The sequence below is a fragment of the Dreissena polymorpha genome, chromosome 8 (genome assembly GCF_020536995.1).
Source record: "Dreissena polymorpha isolate Duluth1 chromosome 8, UMN_Dpol_1.0, whole genome shotgun sequence".
In the NCBI taxonomy this organism is placed as follows: domain Eukaryota; kingdom Metazoa; phylum Mollusca; class Bivalvia; order Myida; family Dreissenidae; genus Dreissena; species Dreissena polymorpha.
This window is the reverse complement of record NC_068362.1, coordinates 41,881,742-41,896,827: the sequence shown is the minus strand read 5'-3', so window position 1 is coordinate 41,896,827 and position 15,086 is coordinate 41,881,742. Positions and strand designations below refer to the sequence as shown.

Below are 15,086 nucleotides of genomic sequence, written 5' to 3'. Positions count from 1 at the left end.
TAACAATAACATTAAGCAAATTCCTTGGTTTTATTGCGAACATAAAAAAATTGTTATCTTAAACCACACTATTGCTGGGGGTCTTGCCATTTATGTAAAAAAACACAATTAATTACGAATACCTGGGAGTAAACAACCAGTTAAAACAGGATGGTAGCACTGTTATTGAGGCATTGGCAATAAAATTGGTTATTGATAAGAACCGGCCCCTTATTTAGGTCAATATTTACTCAAGATGATGTGATCTTGAAACTTCGAACGGCTTCTTGTAGGAATTAAGGACCATTAAAGGACCCTATGATGTAATATTCACAGGGGACTTTAATGCACATCACCCTGCTTGGGGTCCCAACAATGCAGATGCAGACGGTCGGGCGGTTATAGAATGGTTGGACGAGCAAGACCTTTTACTGATCAATGACGGTTCTACAACCAGATTTAACCCCACTGGGTTAAACTCTCACACTGACCTTACTGCTGTTAATGCCAGGATAGCCAGTGCGTCTGCCGTTAATGATACAATAGGATCTGACCACTTCCCACAACAGGTTACCCTGTTCAACTATATTGCACAGGGAACTGATGCCCAATACTCAGGAGAGTAAAAATTTCTATAAGAAAAGCTAACTGGGCTCAGTTCAGGGACCTCTGTTCATATCTCTCCGTTGCAGATGTTCACTCCCAGGACTCCAATAAGTTCTGCAATTCTTTAACAAATAACAGTATGTCCATAGCGGAATGTAGTGTACCGGCATCCTCCGGCAAGGCTAAGGCCAGAAGTAATGTCCCGTGGTGGAATGAGGCGTGCTCCAAAGCGGTACAGGACCGGAAAAAAGCCTTAAAAACTCTTAAAAAGAACCCCGCTGAGCATTATCTACTTAATTATAGGTCCCCTTGAAAACCAGACAAAGCGGGTTATTTTGGATGCAAACTCTCAAAATGTTCAAAGAATTATGTGAATCAGCAATTATTAACAAGAATAACACTAGAGATGTTTGGCAAAAGAATCACGGAATTAAAGGAAAATCAATTACTCCTATGCCGCTATTTAAATATTAAGGCGAAATTGCCATTACCCAAAGGGAAAAGGCTCAATTTTTTGGTGCAACATTTCCAATCTGTCTCCAGTGACTCAAACCTTCCCCTTGAATTTTGAATTTTCAAAAACGATTTGAGACGGAGCACCATAACATTTTAAACGAGCCTGGGGACAACAGCACGCCTCTCAAGTTACCCTATACCTTAACAGAATTATTAAGTGCCAATAACACCAGGAGCAATACTGCAACGCACCTGACACAATGCATATTTTATGTTTAAAAATATGCAAACCATAACTCTTAAAATATGGCTTAACCTATTCAATCAGGTGTATAGGACAGGCACGGTACCACCCGAGTGGAAGCAAGTCACAGTGATTCCTATGCCTAAACCCGGTAAGGACAAAAAACGATCCAAACTCATATCGTCCAATAAGTGTAACATCTCACGCAGTTATTACTAGAAATAATGGTCAAAAATAAATAGATTACAACACTTATTGGAATCTAAAAAATACTAAACCCATTCAAGTCTGGCTTTAGAAAGGGGCGTTCCACTCTAGATCAGCTAGCTAGTCTACAACATGATATTCTTTCTGCAAAAAATCAAGGGCAATCAGTACTGGCAATTTGTTTGGACCTTCAGGCCGCCTTTGATTTCACATGGACCTTTGGCATATTAAAAAAGCTAGCTGACTATGGAATAATTCGATACTGTTTTCACTACCTCTGAGCTTTCCTAGAGGGTCGCAAAATCCGGGTCAGGGTCGATGGAGAGTTATCAGAGGTAGCCATAACCGACCGCGGCACCCGCAGGGGTCCGTAATATCCCCGACTCTGTTTTCCCTCATCATAAACGGCCTACCTGATGCCGTTAAAGACTCAGGAATTGTTATCTCCAATTTTGCCGATGATTCAGGCACTTGGTTAAAGGGGTCTAACATGTCACGCCTGCAAAAGAGGGCTCAAGCAGGCTGAGACTCCATACGGAAATGGTCAATTGAATGGGGATTCAAAATTTCACCAACCAAAACAGTAGGAGTACTATTTGGCGACCAAATTCAGCACTCTTTGGACTTAAATTTAGACAGCACCAAAATTATTATTGAAAAAGTGGTAAAATTTCTAGGTATGTACCTAGATAAACTTAATAGAATGTTAAGAAGCACAGGGTTCGGATCAGATAAAAATAGCCTCTTAGCTCTCTATAAGTCCCTTATACATCCAAAGCTAGATAATGGAGCCCAGATCTATGCATGTTCAAAGCCAAAAGCCCTAAAAATGGTTGATGCCATTCAACATAAGGCGCTTAGGATAGCTCTGAGGGCCCTGATTGCACACCGGGTGCATTGCTTGAAGAGGAGGCCGGTATGCTACCCCTAGACTTGCGCGGTAATCAACAGTCCCTTAACTACTGGGCCAGGGCTAAGTCTCGGCATTGTTCAAATCCTGTTAAAAAACTTGTCGTGACTTGCACTTTCATCAAGGGGAAAATACTTAAGCGTAAGCATATCGCCCTGACATTCGGTGCGAGTATTAAGACCCTTGTTGAGGATGCCGGCCTCGACAAGGTACCTGTAACATACCTGAGGCCCTCCAAACCCCCACCCCTGGACGCTTGGGCCCATTGATGTTGACCTATCACTCTCTATTAAAATAACGAAAACTGACTTGCCACAACTCATCAATTATACAGACGGCTCCAAATGCCCTAACTCTGGATTGGTAGTCAACTCTTTCGTAATACCTTCAAAAATATAACCAAAACGCACAGGCTCAGCAACAATATTTCTATTTTTTACAGCAGAACTTTTGGCTATAAAATACTCTTTGTGCTGGATATTGGTCAATAAAAATACTAAAACTGCTATCCTCTCAGATTCAATGTCATCTCTTGAGTCTGTAAAAACAGAAAAAGAAGATCTAGGCCTGATATTTTAACTAGTATTTTGGAACTTCATCAAAAAAGCCTAGATAAATCTTTAAAGGTCACATTAGTATGGTGTCCAGCACATGTCAACATCAGTGGGAATAAGCAGGCCGACAGAGGGGCTAAAGAGGGCTTCTTGAGGGTGGGGCGTATATGCTGGGAATCCCCTGGAGCCTACCGAGATCTCCTCCCTGCCAAAGAAATTGTTCGTGGGTCAGTGGAATCTCCGGACTGACAATTAGGCTTCCCGTCGACATACTTTTACTAGACCCGTGAATAACCCTTAAGCCGCCTGACAAATACTCAGCAAGCATTGTGCTTGATAGAGCCAGCACGCGCCTGATGATGGGAACCACTCTATTACCCGGTGGCGCGAGAAAGTATGTCCTCGATGTAGGCCCTGCATGTCCTAGGTGCCAGGAATCCCTCCATGCTGCTGCACTGTTAAAACCATAAGCGCAGAAGGACCTCCTCGAAGTTGCATTGCACTCCCATGGACTAGTTTTTAACCTTTCCAACGTGCTAGACCCCAAAGGAGCAGCTAGGGGCCCGGTCTTCTCTGCCCTCGCCAAATACCTACTAGACTGTCAGATAACTGACAAGATCTAGGTCATTTGGGGAGGGAGAGCAGCCAACACCCACCAATTTTACAGTCATGTGACTGTCAACTTTTAAAACAGTGTAATCTTTACACAAATCCGACATAGTCCTTTTTTAACTGTTTTGGATTTGTGTCACTATGACAAAACCTTGTTTTAGCTTTTAAGAGGCTTATTGTTCCACCCCACCCTCTCTAAATCGAGCCAATGGCATTGACCTGATATTAATTATTTTAATCCAATTTTTTAAATAAGCATAACGTTAATTCTCGATTTACATCTTTCAGTGTCTTAATACAACCATATTTTAAGGCAGTTTTTATTAAAAGAAAGGCCGTCCAGTAATCTGGTTGCTGGCTGCATTGCATCCCCTCCCTTCCCCTCTGACACCCCCTTCCCCTTCAAACGCGAAGAGCCATGTCGGACTGGAGTGCACGGTGCAGGGTCATACACCTTGCAAAAACCCATTTTTAGCCCTATCCAGGGTATTACCAACTTTTTGGTATTACTGTAACCTTCCTTGTAATTGTTATATTGATTTTCATTGCAAATAATGTACTCTTGTACTATTTTTTCTTAATTTTGGTTAAATTTGCTATTTTTGATCATATAGTAAATAAGGCACTCTTGAACCTTTTTTTTGTACCTTGTGTCATCACCTATATATTAATTTTTATAGGATGGATATACGTTTCTTGTGGGTGCCTTCCTGCATTGTAGTATGATTTGGTATTTTTACCAATTCCATATTTTACTGGAATATTTCAGTACAACAAACATCAATTTGTCCTATTTATTTATTTTTTTCTCTTTTTATCTATAAATTTCCATGTTTAGTACTTTATATAGTATATTATTCCATTTACCTTGCACTGCCTCTGGTCCAGGGGACAATACCATCATAAAAAGTACTTCTCCGTACCAAATTAACTCCCCTACACCAATCCCATTTGAATTACCCCTGCTGGACTCCCCGCCCCCACCCCACCAGCCTACACTTCCAAACTCCTTTTTTTAACCCCCCAAGGTGGCAACTTGTGTTTTACCCATTGATATATGCATATAGTTCTGTACATATTGTATATAATCTACTTTTATGTATAAACATAGTTGTTTTGTCTAATTTATAACTGTAAAGTAAATTGTTTTACTTTCTTATTATATGTGGCCCTATTAAAGTGACCGTCTGGCGACAAGTAAGTCATTACCGTTGTTATATAAATGTTATTATTAACTTTCTCTTAAATACTGTTATAACGCCACTCTGGGGGGACGTCCCTTCTACGAAGCCCAATCCTCTATAGGTTCCATACAGACAGGGTCTTATGTTGGAGCATTACGGCTATATTCCCTGTCGGCAAGTGTTCAACATTGAACCACATACATAAATATAAATAAATTTCAATACAAATACAAATTTGGGAGTTATACTCCTTTATAAATGCATGTATTCATGCAAATATCCTTTCACAAAAAGGAGAACTATTAAACAGGCTCTACCTTTCCAAAAAATAATGTTCAAAATCTTGATATTTCCACATTATTTAAGTCTCCTTATACAACATAGAGCTCAAACAATTAATTTACACCTATCTTTGGTTTTTATTATGTATGTAAACATTTAGTGGCAATGTTAAACCACTTAGTGATCTGAAAAATCCCTAAAATATTTTTTTTGCTTATTTAAAACATATTACACATCCGTGTATTTCTTTTCTTTCCTTCAAACATAAAAATAAAAGTAATTCTATTTTGATTTTAACATTTAAAACACAGATCACAAAGTTAAAAGACTCCAACAACTCCATTGCAGCAAATGCTGAACAGTTGGTCTAGTAATGATGATGCCACATACAATAATATGTGTTTTCACCATTTTTACTTTAAAAATTGGGCTATTCTCTCTCTTTCTCTTTCCTTTTAAAAAATACAACAACAATATAATAATAATAATAATAATAATAATAATAATAATAATAATAATAATAATAATAATAATAATAATAATTAGAATATTACATCAACATAGTAAGTAATTACTATAAAACAATGTATGTGTGATTTTATTAAAATTTAAGTGATTTTCTATGTAATCATCTTTTATCTTTTCTTCAAAATATTTCCTGTACTGAAATTCTACATCCTACATAGTGAACCTAGTGTCAAGGTCGTCCGCTGTGCAATTTTTCTTACTCCAAAACGGATTGACCTACTTGTATTATTTAGTACGCAATTTAAACCGATCAGAGCCGTCGTTTTATTAGCCTATTATCCAATAGAAACTCCACTTTTTAACAGCGTTAGGCACAGTCGTTATGTTGTTATATTGAGTATTCCGTTTACAACGCCTTTAATTATTTATAAGTAAAGCTATTTTTAAATAACTAGATTTTTAATAAAGCACAACATCAACACTGCAAAGTATCCTATTTTATAAATGGTACAGCCCAGTAAAATCGAGCTGACCATATTATGGCCGTTTTTGACCTCTTTAAAGCAGAGTTTTATGTTAAGCAGTGTGCTCGGGCAATGGTATTTTACCGAAGTGCCGAGGGTAAACAACCCCATCAGTCGGAAATGTTAGAGACTTCCTTTAATGATCGAGTTATCGCCAGTTTTCGAGAAATCGCCAGCTAGAGTTATTGCAATTCTACTGTTGATAATTATATTCTTTTTCATCTGGTTTACGTTAAAAATTTAGAGGGTTCGTTCATTGTTTGTATATTCTTATATCTACCATATCCAATAGGATGTTCGAGTGAGGACGTTCTCTATCTTGCAAGAGCAAATCCGTATTTCTTTTTCGTGGATTGTTTGCTTATATGACTCTTATTTGAGTTTATATTTTATTAGAAATTGTGTTTTTATCGTAGATGATGAATCTATGTCGAAATGCAAAGTTTGATAATACATAACTGTAATTCGTCGCTCAACAATTTAACGAGTGGTAAAATATATTTGTTGGTGTCCCAAATTGAACCGCAATTCTTAAGAGACACGGCAATCCTTTTTTTTTGATTCCCAATAGTTTTCGGCATGACTTAGGTTCCGAAGAGTATCTCTTAAGCTTGTTTTTTTTAATGCGATCATTAGGTTAATTGATCATTTTATGGCGATATTAAAGCGTTTTAATTGGGCAACATACAATAAAATGAATCCTTCATTGTTCTCTTTGGATTGCAGACAGTTGTGTAGACATGTTTTCGTCAAGCAGTAATCTTTTATATTTGGTGTTTATTGTTTATTGAAATTGGCTAGATAAAAGCCACGTATTGCAGAGCAAAAATTAAAAATTGGGGAAAAATGGGATCCAAATAATTCTTAACTGGGTTGGTATATCAATTGCAGCACATAATTATCTGAAATAAATAAGAAAAAAACTAATCACTGTATGTACAATAAACAAATAAACATAATCGTATGATTCGTTCACACATGTTTTGACAATCAAAGAAAAATACACAGAGTCACAATACGTGTTTTCGTGTTTGAATGATTATGAGAATAGCGTTCATAAATAATGAATATTATAATATATTCCTTAAAATGACAGAATACAATTACATAGAATAATTCGAATCAAGTACACACCAGTTATTAATCAATGATTTAAATCGTTTATTTATCGCACACTGTAATCTGCAAATGATATTTTATATTTAAAAGCACCGATGAGATTCATCAAAATATATTACAATCATATAGGTTACTGTCCAGGTAATTGGATTCTACTCATACTTTTAAGTAATTACCAATACAAATACATATTTATGTAAATTACATTATTGCAAACTGAGTGTTTAAAAATAAGTTTTGACTTGTCGTTGCTAGTCAACAAACAACCATACATTTTTTTTAATCATTCCGTTGTAGTTTAAGCAAAAACACGTCATAACGCAAAATCGATGTTTGTTGTTCACACATCTAACGATAAGGAAACATGCATATGAATTTTATATCAATGTCCTTTTTTTGCAGACCTGTCTTGAGTGTTTTGATGCGCAAAAAAAACACCGTTATTGGTTTCAAGAGTCTGATATAATACTATGCGCTTATCATGTTAAAGATATAAACTGAACCATTATAGTATCCTTTCTATGTTTCGAAAAACATACGCATTTTACAATTTCTGGCAAAATGATATTGAGAAAGAATGTAGTACCATCTTCTTGAGGCGCGCACAACAATTTATAAAAACAAGAAAATATTGATTATGTCTTGTATCTGCGTATGTATAGACGCTAATGCAATATTATGATTAGTTCTTCTTGACAGTTTTCATGTTTATGATTCAGTATAATAGAGGCTCGGTTTGAATCTGTCCTCATAAGATGGCGAGGAAATCCAGTTGTTTGCGATCCATTTGCTTCCCTTTATAAGATCACATCCCCCGTGCTGCGAGCGTTGGTCCGCTTTTCCAAGGTAACCAGTCTAAAACATATATTATTTCAATAAACGAAGTATGCAGTGTGTAAGTCATACTAGTAGTTTATAATTGACGATGTAACATTGTACAGAAAACCATTGTAAAACGTATATAATTGCGTGTGAACGAGGTAACCGCTTTACATGAAAAATATTATTGATTCAACTATGTTGCCAGTGTAACATCTATATAGTTTAGATAATGCCAGTGTACATGTAATATAGTTTATCATCAACGATATTTTTAATGTAAACGTGAAAAAACGATTCAATGGTTGATGTAACCAGTGTAAAAGTAAGTTTGTTTTAAATTTTACAGGGTAACGAACCTACCATTAATATCATTTAGAATACAATAGATAACAAGCGTAAGAGTAATATAGTTAATCCAAATGTTGTAATTAGTGTACAAGATATTTGGGTTTGTATAAAATAACGTTACCAGTGTATACGTAATATAGTTTAAAGCCGACGAGATTTCCTGTGAAAAGATTATATAGTTTAGATTAAACCGAGTAAACAATTTATAAGTCAAATAGTTTGGAAAAAATGAGGCTTGTATTAACCACACAACATATATAAATTCAAATAAAAACAAACGTTACAAAAAATCGGAATCTTATTTTTATTGCCATACGGTCCCGATATATAACGACTAACGTCCATTAATCAAGCCTTCCTTTACATATACATACCAGCAATTATGATATTAATTAATAAATCATTTCTCATTAAACAATAATATTAAACATTAAGTGTATGTTACATATGAGACAGTGGGATAATGCGACGCTCAGACATGCATACACTAGCATTAACCAGTATACAGGCCCTACATTTTCGACAAACGGCCTTGAACATAGAAACTCATCCGCAAAACTCCACAGTTGACCATCTAACAAAACGACCTTTCCAGTTTAATTGTTCATGTTAGAAATCTAAATGTGTTTTTTTTACTTTAACAATATATCTATGTTTTTTTGGAATCTGTAATAAGGCCGGCTTGTGCCATCTCCCTTTACATAGCGTAAAGAGAAAGAATAATCACATAATTGCAATTCTAGCAACATTTAATATTTCGACACAAACACACGTCTTGTAGTGTTTACTTTAGACGTAAGACACAAAAGAACTAAAGGAGACCCAACAAGTATATTCAACATAATGTTTACTAATATAATAACAACAGTATCACACACGTACATCGGCGTAAGGGGCCGATATGTCGTAATGTACACAATTAAATTTAGATCTGTAAACCTACATGATCCAGAAAGACAGATGAATTTCGCGCAACAGTCAAACAGTTCAAGATCACAAGATATGGTTGTATTGTCACTTGTCAATAAGCGTAGTATTAAATAAATAATTGGGAGGAAAAAGGAAAACATTACAGTGTGAACATAATAAAAACACCTTTGTTGCGTGTTTTTATGTCGTCTAGTTCCCTAAGTGTAACATCCGAACGATGTATATTCAAGGTTTGTTGCTGTCGATTTTTGTTCCGTCCACAAAATAAGTCTTAGACAATTTTGTAAATCGAAATCCTACTAGGTTATGCCTAGAATTGTGATTATAATTTAGAATGTTTTGTACTAGAAAAAACCGAGGTGAACAATATGCCACATTAATAAATATATATTTAAAAGGAAGGAGAACAGTTGTCATAGATGGAGGCAAACATGTTTACCTGTTCGTCTTTGAAGTGGCTGTACCACATGATGGCTGTTCCACGGACGGGTTTGATCACCAGACTCGAGTTGTGGCAATAATAACTCAGATTGTGCCATTCCTGTTCCTCCAAGTTTTCAAATTTCTCCTTAAATTGCCATGTACATTACAGTTAAAATGTATTTGCAATGCAACAAGCTAAACATGTGACAATATGCTGCAACCTATTGATAGGCAGTTATAACAAAGTTCACACCACAAAGTAAGTTAAGAAAATGTGAATGACAAAATAACTCAAAACATGTTGTTGTTATATGAAACCAAAAGGAAATGGTATTTGTTGCCACTATACAAATAAGTGTAGGCATGAAAACTTTCTTGGGCGTAACTATCGTACGATTCCCCACTTAACTAACTAAATATGCGCAATGACATGCATACATAATCACAATCTCTAGTTAACATTCTAAAATTGGTTATAATTTTATAATGTATGTTTAATTTGTGGTCGAATTAATTAATACTTATTGAAAACTAAATAGTAAAATTAGTTAATGTAAACATCAAAATACCGGGTACATAAGTCTCCGTAGGAAAAACGTTACATTGAAACGTTTGAAGTAAGTCCGCTTTAAGTAAATATTGATAAAATGATAAGTATAAGTAAAAATATAAATGATTTATCTTTGTGTACGAATTGTTTTTCAAATAGTATATTTAAAATTGGACACAGTAAATCATTTGTTAATATAAAATATTGGGCGATTACAGATCGATGCTTAGAAATAGGTAAATGTGAGAATTGCAACTTGTATCTGTATCCAATTTCCACTACAAATTAAATTTTGCAAACGATGACATCCTGTTAAGATGTGAACGACAAAAAAATATGACCAACATGCTGAACAAAGCTCTGGGGGTTTTGTTGTTAACATGTGTTATGACATGTCTTTACAAAACATACATCGTCATAACATAGCGATATGTTAAACGTGTTGGTAAGCGATAGGACAATAGTTTATATGAGACATACGACGGTTTGTATAAAATCGATGTGGTATTAGTCAGGGTATAAACATGCATGCCGTACCGCTTTGGTCAAAATTACAAATATGAAGAATAGCTGGAACAGATATAACGACTGATATAGACTTGTTGCAACGGTAACTCATATGTATTTATAATCGCAATAACTTTGACAGCCGTTGTAAGTATGTTGTTTTTTTTATTTTTCAGATCATTTTATGAATTTTAATTAATATTTTTAAATTGAAATAAAATATATATTAGTAGTAATGGGTTAAATGGTATTTTATTAGTGTAACATATGTTCACCATGTGTCTAGCTGTGATAAACCTTTGTTTAAACGTAGCAGAGGTTATTTCTTTCTGTCATATTTCATAACTGGTGGTCAAATATATAATATTTATAAATTTATTTTGAACTCTAAATAAATGACGTACACGCGGAACACAACATACCACCAGTGTAGTGTCGCTCGCATCCGCAAGGGGGAAGGCTGTTTCCCCGCCCTCTTCAACGTCATTAAGATAATACAGGACGGTTATGTACCTTGAATAGAAAGGCATATCGACGACTTATACATTTAAAATGTAAATGTTTGTATTTATATTTTGAAGTTATTGAGGTTCTTCCAGCCCTGATGCTGCATAATGTGTAAATCAAAAGTTTTTCTCTGCTCTAATACGTAAATAACCGACTAGCCTAAGGAAAGTTGGGGACAAAGTTTGAACTGTAGCTGCAATTTCCAGATTTTTTGTTGTGACTGAAGGTGCCTCATTATTTGAAGACTTGTGTTGTTGGAGTTGCCGGAGAACCCAGTGGCAACACCACCGATCCGTAATGTGACCACCAACCAAAGTCACATGCTTCCGGAAACGGGGATTAAACCCGGGTAGCCTATGTGAGAAACACTTGTAGCAGATCCTGCGCTTTCCGGTCAGCATATGTTTAAACTTATAGATAAGCTCTTTTACCTCCTCTGCGTCATTCCGCTAATAGTTAATTATTGGACCTGTATATACTGAGGAATAAAATGGTCATATATTTTCAAAAAAAAATTTTTTTACCTTACAAACTAATTATAAAATTATTCTTATAACCTACTTCTCGTTTTGGGTATTTTTCTTTATAAAAACATAAAAAAAATATTTCTCTGCAAAATGTGTTCATAGACGATGTAAATGTAAGCAATCTAGTTTTCCAAATCTTAAACAAACACACGAATATGGACGAGAAATGTTATATACTAGTATTGTTTACTTTAATTTTCTACGGTAAAATTTAAGCCGGCATCGGAACTTTTACTAGTAATCCTTGTAGAATCAAACAATGTTTCTATGTATTGTACGAGCACATCTTCACAGAAAAGTGAGGATTTCTGAGAAGAGTACATCTTTTTGCAAATGACTTTGTTTTCTACTGGACACGCGAACTGTATAGTTAATTGTATTAAACTCTAATTTCGTTGATTTTCTGGTACCATTTGTTCTGAACTTCTTTTACTTGAACTCGTAATCCAATCAACTTTTTGTAGATCATATCTACCAGCTTTAACATGTCGTAGTAAATCGTTATGAGCAAAATGTACCTCATTGCGCATGCGCTCTTATGTCAACGGAATGTATTAGTAGAAATAAACAAAACCGTTTTTCGAACTTACCTGCAAAGTCTGCAGCAACCAGCCCATTGTGGTGTTAGCGCCTTGCCTTCGCAACGCTCCTGGAAGCAACATGGTCGATCGTAGCGATCATTGGAGTCCAGATGGGCGTGATAGTGGCCACCTGGGACGTAACTCACCACCTGTGTACAAAACAAAAGCGTGTTAGTGGATACTTGTGACTCTAGTGACCACCTGCGTACGAAACAAAAGAGTGGAAGTGGCCACCAGGGACATAACTGACCACCTGTGTACGAAACGAAATGGTGGTTGTGGGTACCTGTGACGTAACTGACCACCTGCGTACGAAACAAAAGGGTGGTAGTGGATTATTGTGACGTAACTGACCACCTCCGCATGAACCAAAAGGGTTGTGTGGATACCTGGGACGTAACTGACCACCTGCGTACGAAACAAAATAATGATAGAGGCAATCTTGGTCGTAAGTCACAATCTGTCTACGAAAATAAATGATGGTAATTTTTACCTGTTACATAATTTTTCACCTGCGTTCGAAACAAAAGTGGTAGTGGATACTTGTTACTTTATTGACAATCTGCGTACGAAACAAAAGAGTTCATGGTATGATCGTGTAGAAATTTATTAAATCAGTGGTCGAAATCCCAGTTATAATGGGCTTCAATACGATGGCAGAAAACAAAAACACGTATCTTGACAGTAAAGGGGTCATATACGTACGCCACATAGAACTTGGGTGAGAAATAACGAGATGTTGTTTGTGAGTGTACTTTAACACGAAAGCCGTACCGGATCAAATGTATGTAAATATGTTCAAACGTTCTTAAACTGAACAGCCTGGTTACCTGTATATGTTCACTCCGGTGAATAATTCCGATATCGAGCTCCGTTAGTCTGGCCAACCTATGGTTGATAAAAATTTACTCATTTTTATACGATATATTTTGATTACTGAATTATTTATTTTTCTGCTTCAATATTTGAGCAAAAGTGATAAATATGTTACATATACAAAGCAGAAATTACACAATATTTTAATCGTGGGTGAGTTAACAATTTATTAAAAGCGAAAAAGGCTGTAGAAAAAATAATAACAAAAGGTGACATTTAAATTTTTTAAATTATACTGTGTAAAAAGTGTACATTGTAATAACTGCAAAACTTTTAGAAGTAGGTAACATGTAATGCTACTAAAGATCCATTATGCATTTCTTGGTTCTGTTCTAATCGGTTCAGGCAAATACAATAAAATAATCGTTTTTGCATATTCACTAAATAACACATATGTTATTAAAAAAGTTAAAAAAAAAACTCCATTATCTAAAAATAATTCAAAGTGACCTCAATTGTTTGTTTCATATTTGTAACAGGAATATACGTTACAAGCAGCATAAAAATGATAAAAATGATAAATTTCTGGATTTATTTGCTAAATGCCTAACACAGTCCGACATACTTAATTTCTGGATTTATTTGTTAAATTCCTAACACAATCCGACATCCTTATGTTGCCATTATGTTTGACAGTCCATAAGCGATGAAAAAGAATCTAAAATACATTTTCCAAATGTCACGAGAGCGTTTTTTGTGTATGTAATCCGGGAATCAACATAAACTACTTGCTGCATAGACTGGGCTGTGTTTTGCATGTCCTTCCGTAGTATAGGCCCTCTTAATGAATACATTCGAATTTTGGAAGTGAACAAATACCAATATATGCATGTGTTTTGTGTCATTCTATTCCGGATTTTTTTGTAATTCCGTGTTGACAGAGTTGTCGTTCGTGCGGGACGGTATACTTACTTCCGGTGTCAATATAAACAATGGGAAAGTACTACTGCGGCATCCTTGAATGTCACAATTTTATCAGCAGAGTCAGACATTTTCTGAAAAAAAGTTAATTACCAAAGGACTAATATACAAAAAAAAGACTGGGTGATTGAAAATAGCCGGAAGAATTAAAGTCCAGCGTTATACACACGTTTGTTCGGCCCACTTCCTAGACGGTATCGTGCCGAACTCGATCTGTCGACCTTAACAATCTTCAAAATGAGAATTTACGCCATTGAAGAATTTTACAACAGCATGACAAAAGCAGCGTTAATTTGTACAACCCCTCCAAAACTTTAAAACATTGCTTGTCTTAGATAATCATGAATAATAACATGAATAGGGACTGACAACTGTTATTTCAACTCAAAACATCTTGTTTGGAATGAGGATACGCCAATCTGCAAGTAAACAATTATTTTGATATTAGTGTATACTGTCCGCCCACTTTTAAAAAAAGAATATCTATCTATCATATTTAACCCTTCTATGTTACATTCATTTAAAATTACAGTTGAAAGTAGCATATAATTTCCAATATAACAACAAAGTGTTCTTGTTTTATTATTCATTAAATTACATTACTAGAGCTCATGACATAGGTGATTCATATATATCAAATGATAACTTTTTCATTTTTGAACAAATCTCCGTGTTTTGGGTGCTAATTAGAATTTTGGTTTCTTGAAGATTGTAATGAATAAACTAAATATATGATTTATTGAACAACATACCAATTGTTTACATGTAAACACCTTAAATTAATTACCAAACAATAACTGGATTTTAGGATGTTTTTGCAGACATTTCTAAAAAGTGTGTAATGGAGAGATATTGCTCATTTTTCGAATTTTCCCTTTTTACCAGAATTATTTCTACCACATGTATGCTATTTCTTCTTTGTTTATTTAGTTAATTGTTAAAGAACAAT

General features: G+C 35.2%; 1 protein-coding gene across 1 annotated transcript; it reads right to left on the bottom strand.

Moving 5' to 3' along the window:
* Nucleotides 1–7,581: 7,581 nt before the first annotated feature.
* LOC127840469 (transmembrane prolyl 4-hydroxylase-like) lies at nt 7,582–14,208 on the bottom strand. The gene is made up of 5 exons (XM_052368887.1): nt 14,164–14,208; nt 12,350–12,489; nt 11,148–11,238; nt 9,685–9,813; nt 7,582–8,000 (listed from the first exon to the last, which is right to left on the bottom strand). Exons 1-5 carry the CDS (start codon nt 14,206–14,208, stop codon nt 7,854–7,856), a joined length of 552 nt encoding a protein of 183 aa, XP_052224847.1. The 3' UTR covers nt 7,582–7,853.
* Between the last annotated feature and the right edge of the window lie 878 nt (nt 14,209–15,086).

Bases quoted from the DNA above. Each gene is read 5' to 3' on its own strand.
- LOC127840469 (XM_052368887.1), bottom strand. From the start codon at position 14,208: ATGTCTGACTCTGCTGATAAAATTGTGACATTCAAGGATGCCGCA. The intron at 9,814-11,147 runs GTATGTTGTGTT...TGGCAATTTAAG, and splicing joins CGAGCGACACTACACTGGTG to GAGAAATTTGAAAACTTGGA. The intron at 8,001-9,684 runs GTAAACATGTTT...TATATGTTTTAG, and splicing joins GCCACTTCAAAGACGAACAG to ACTGGTTACCTTGGAAAAGC.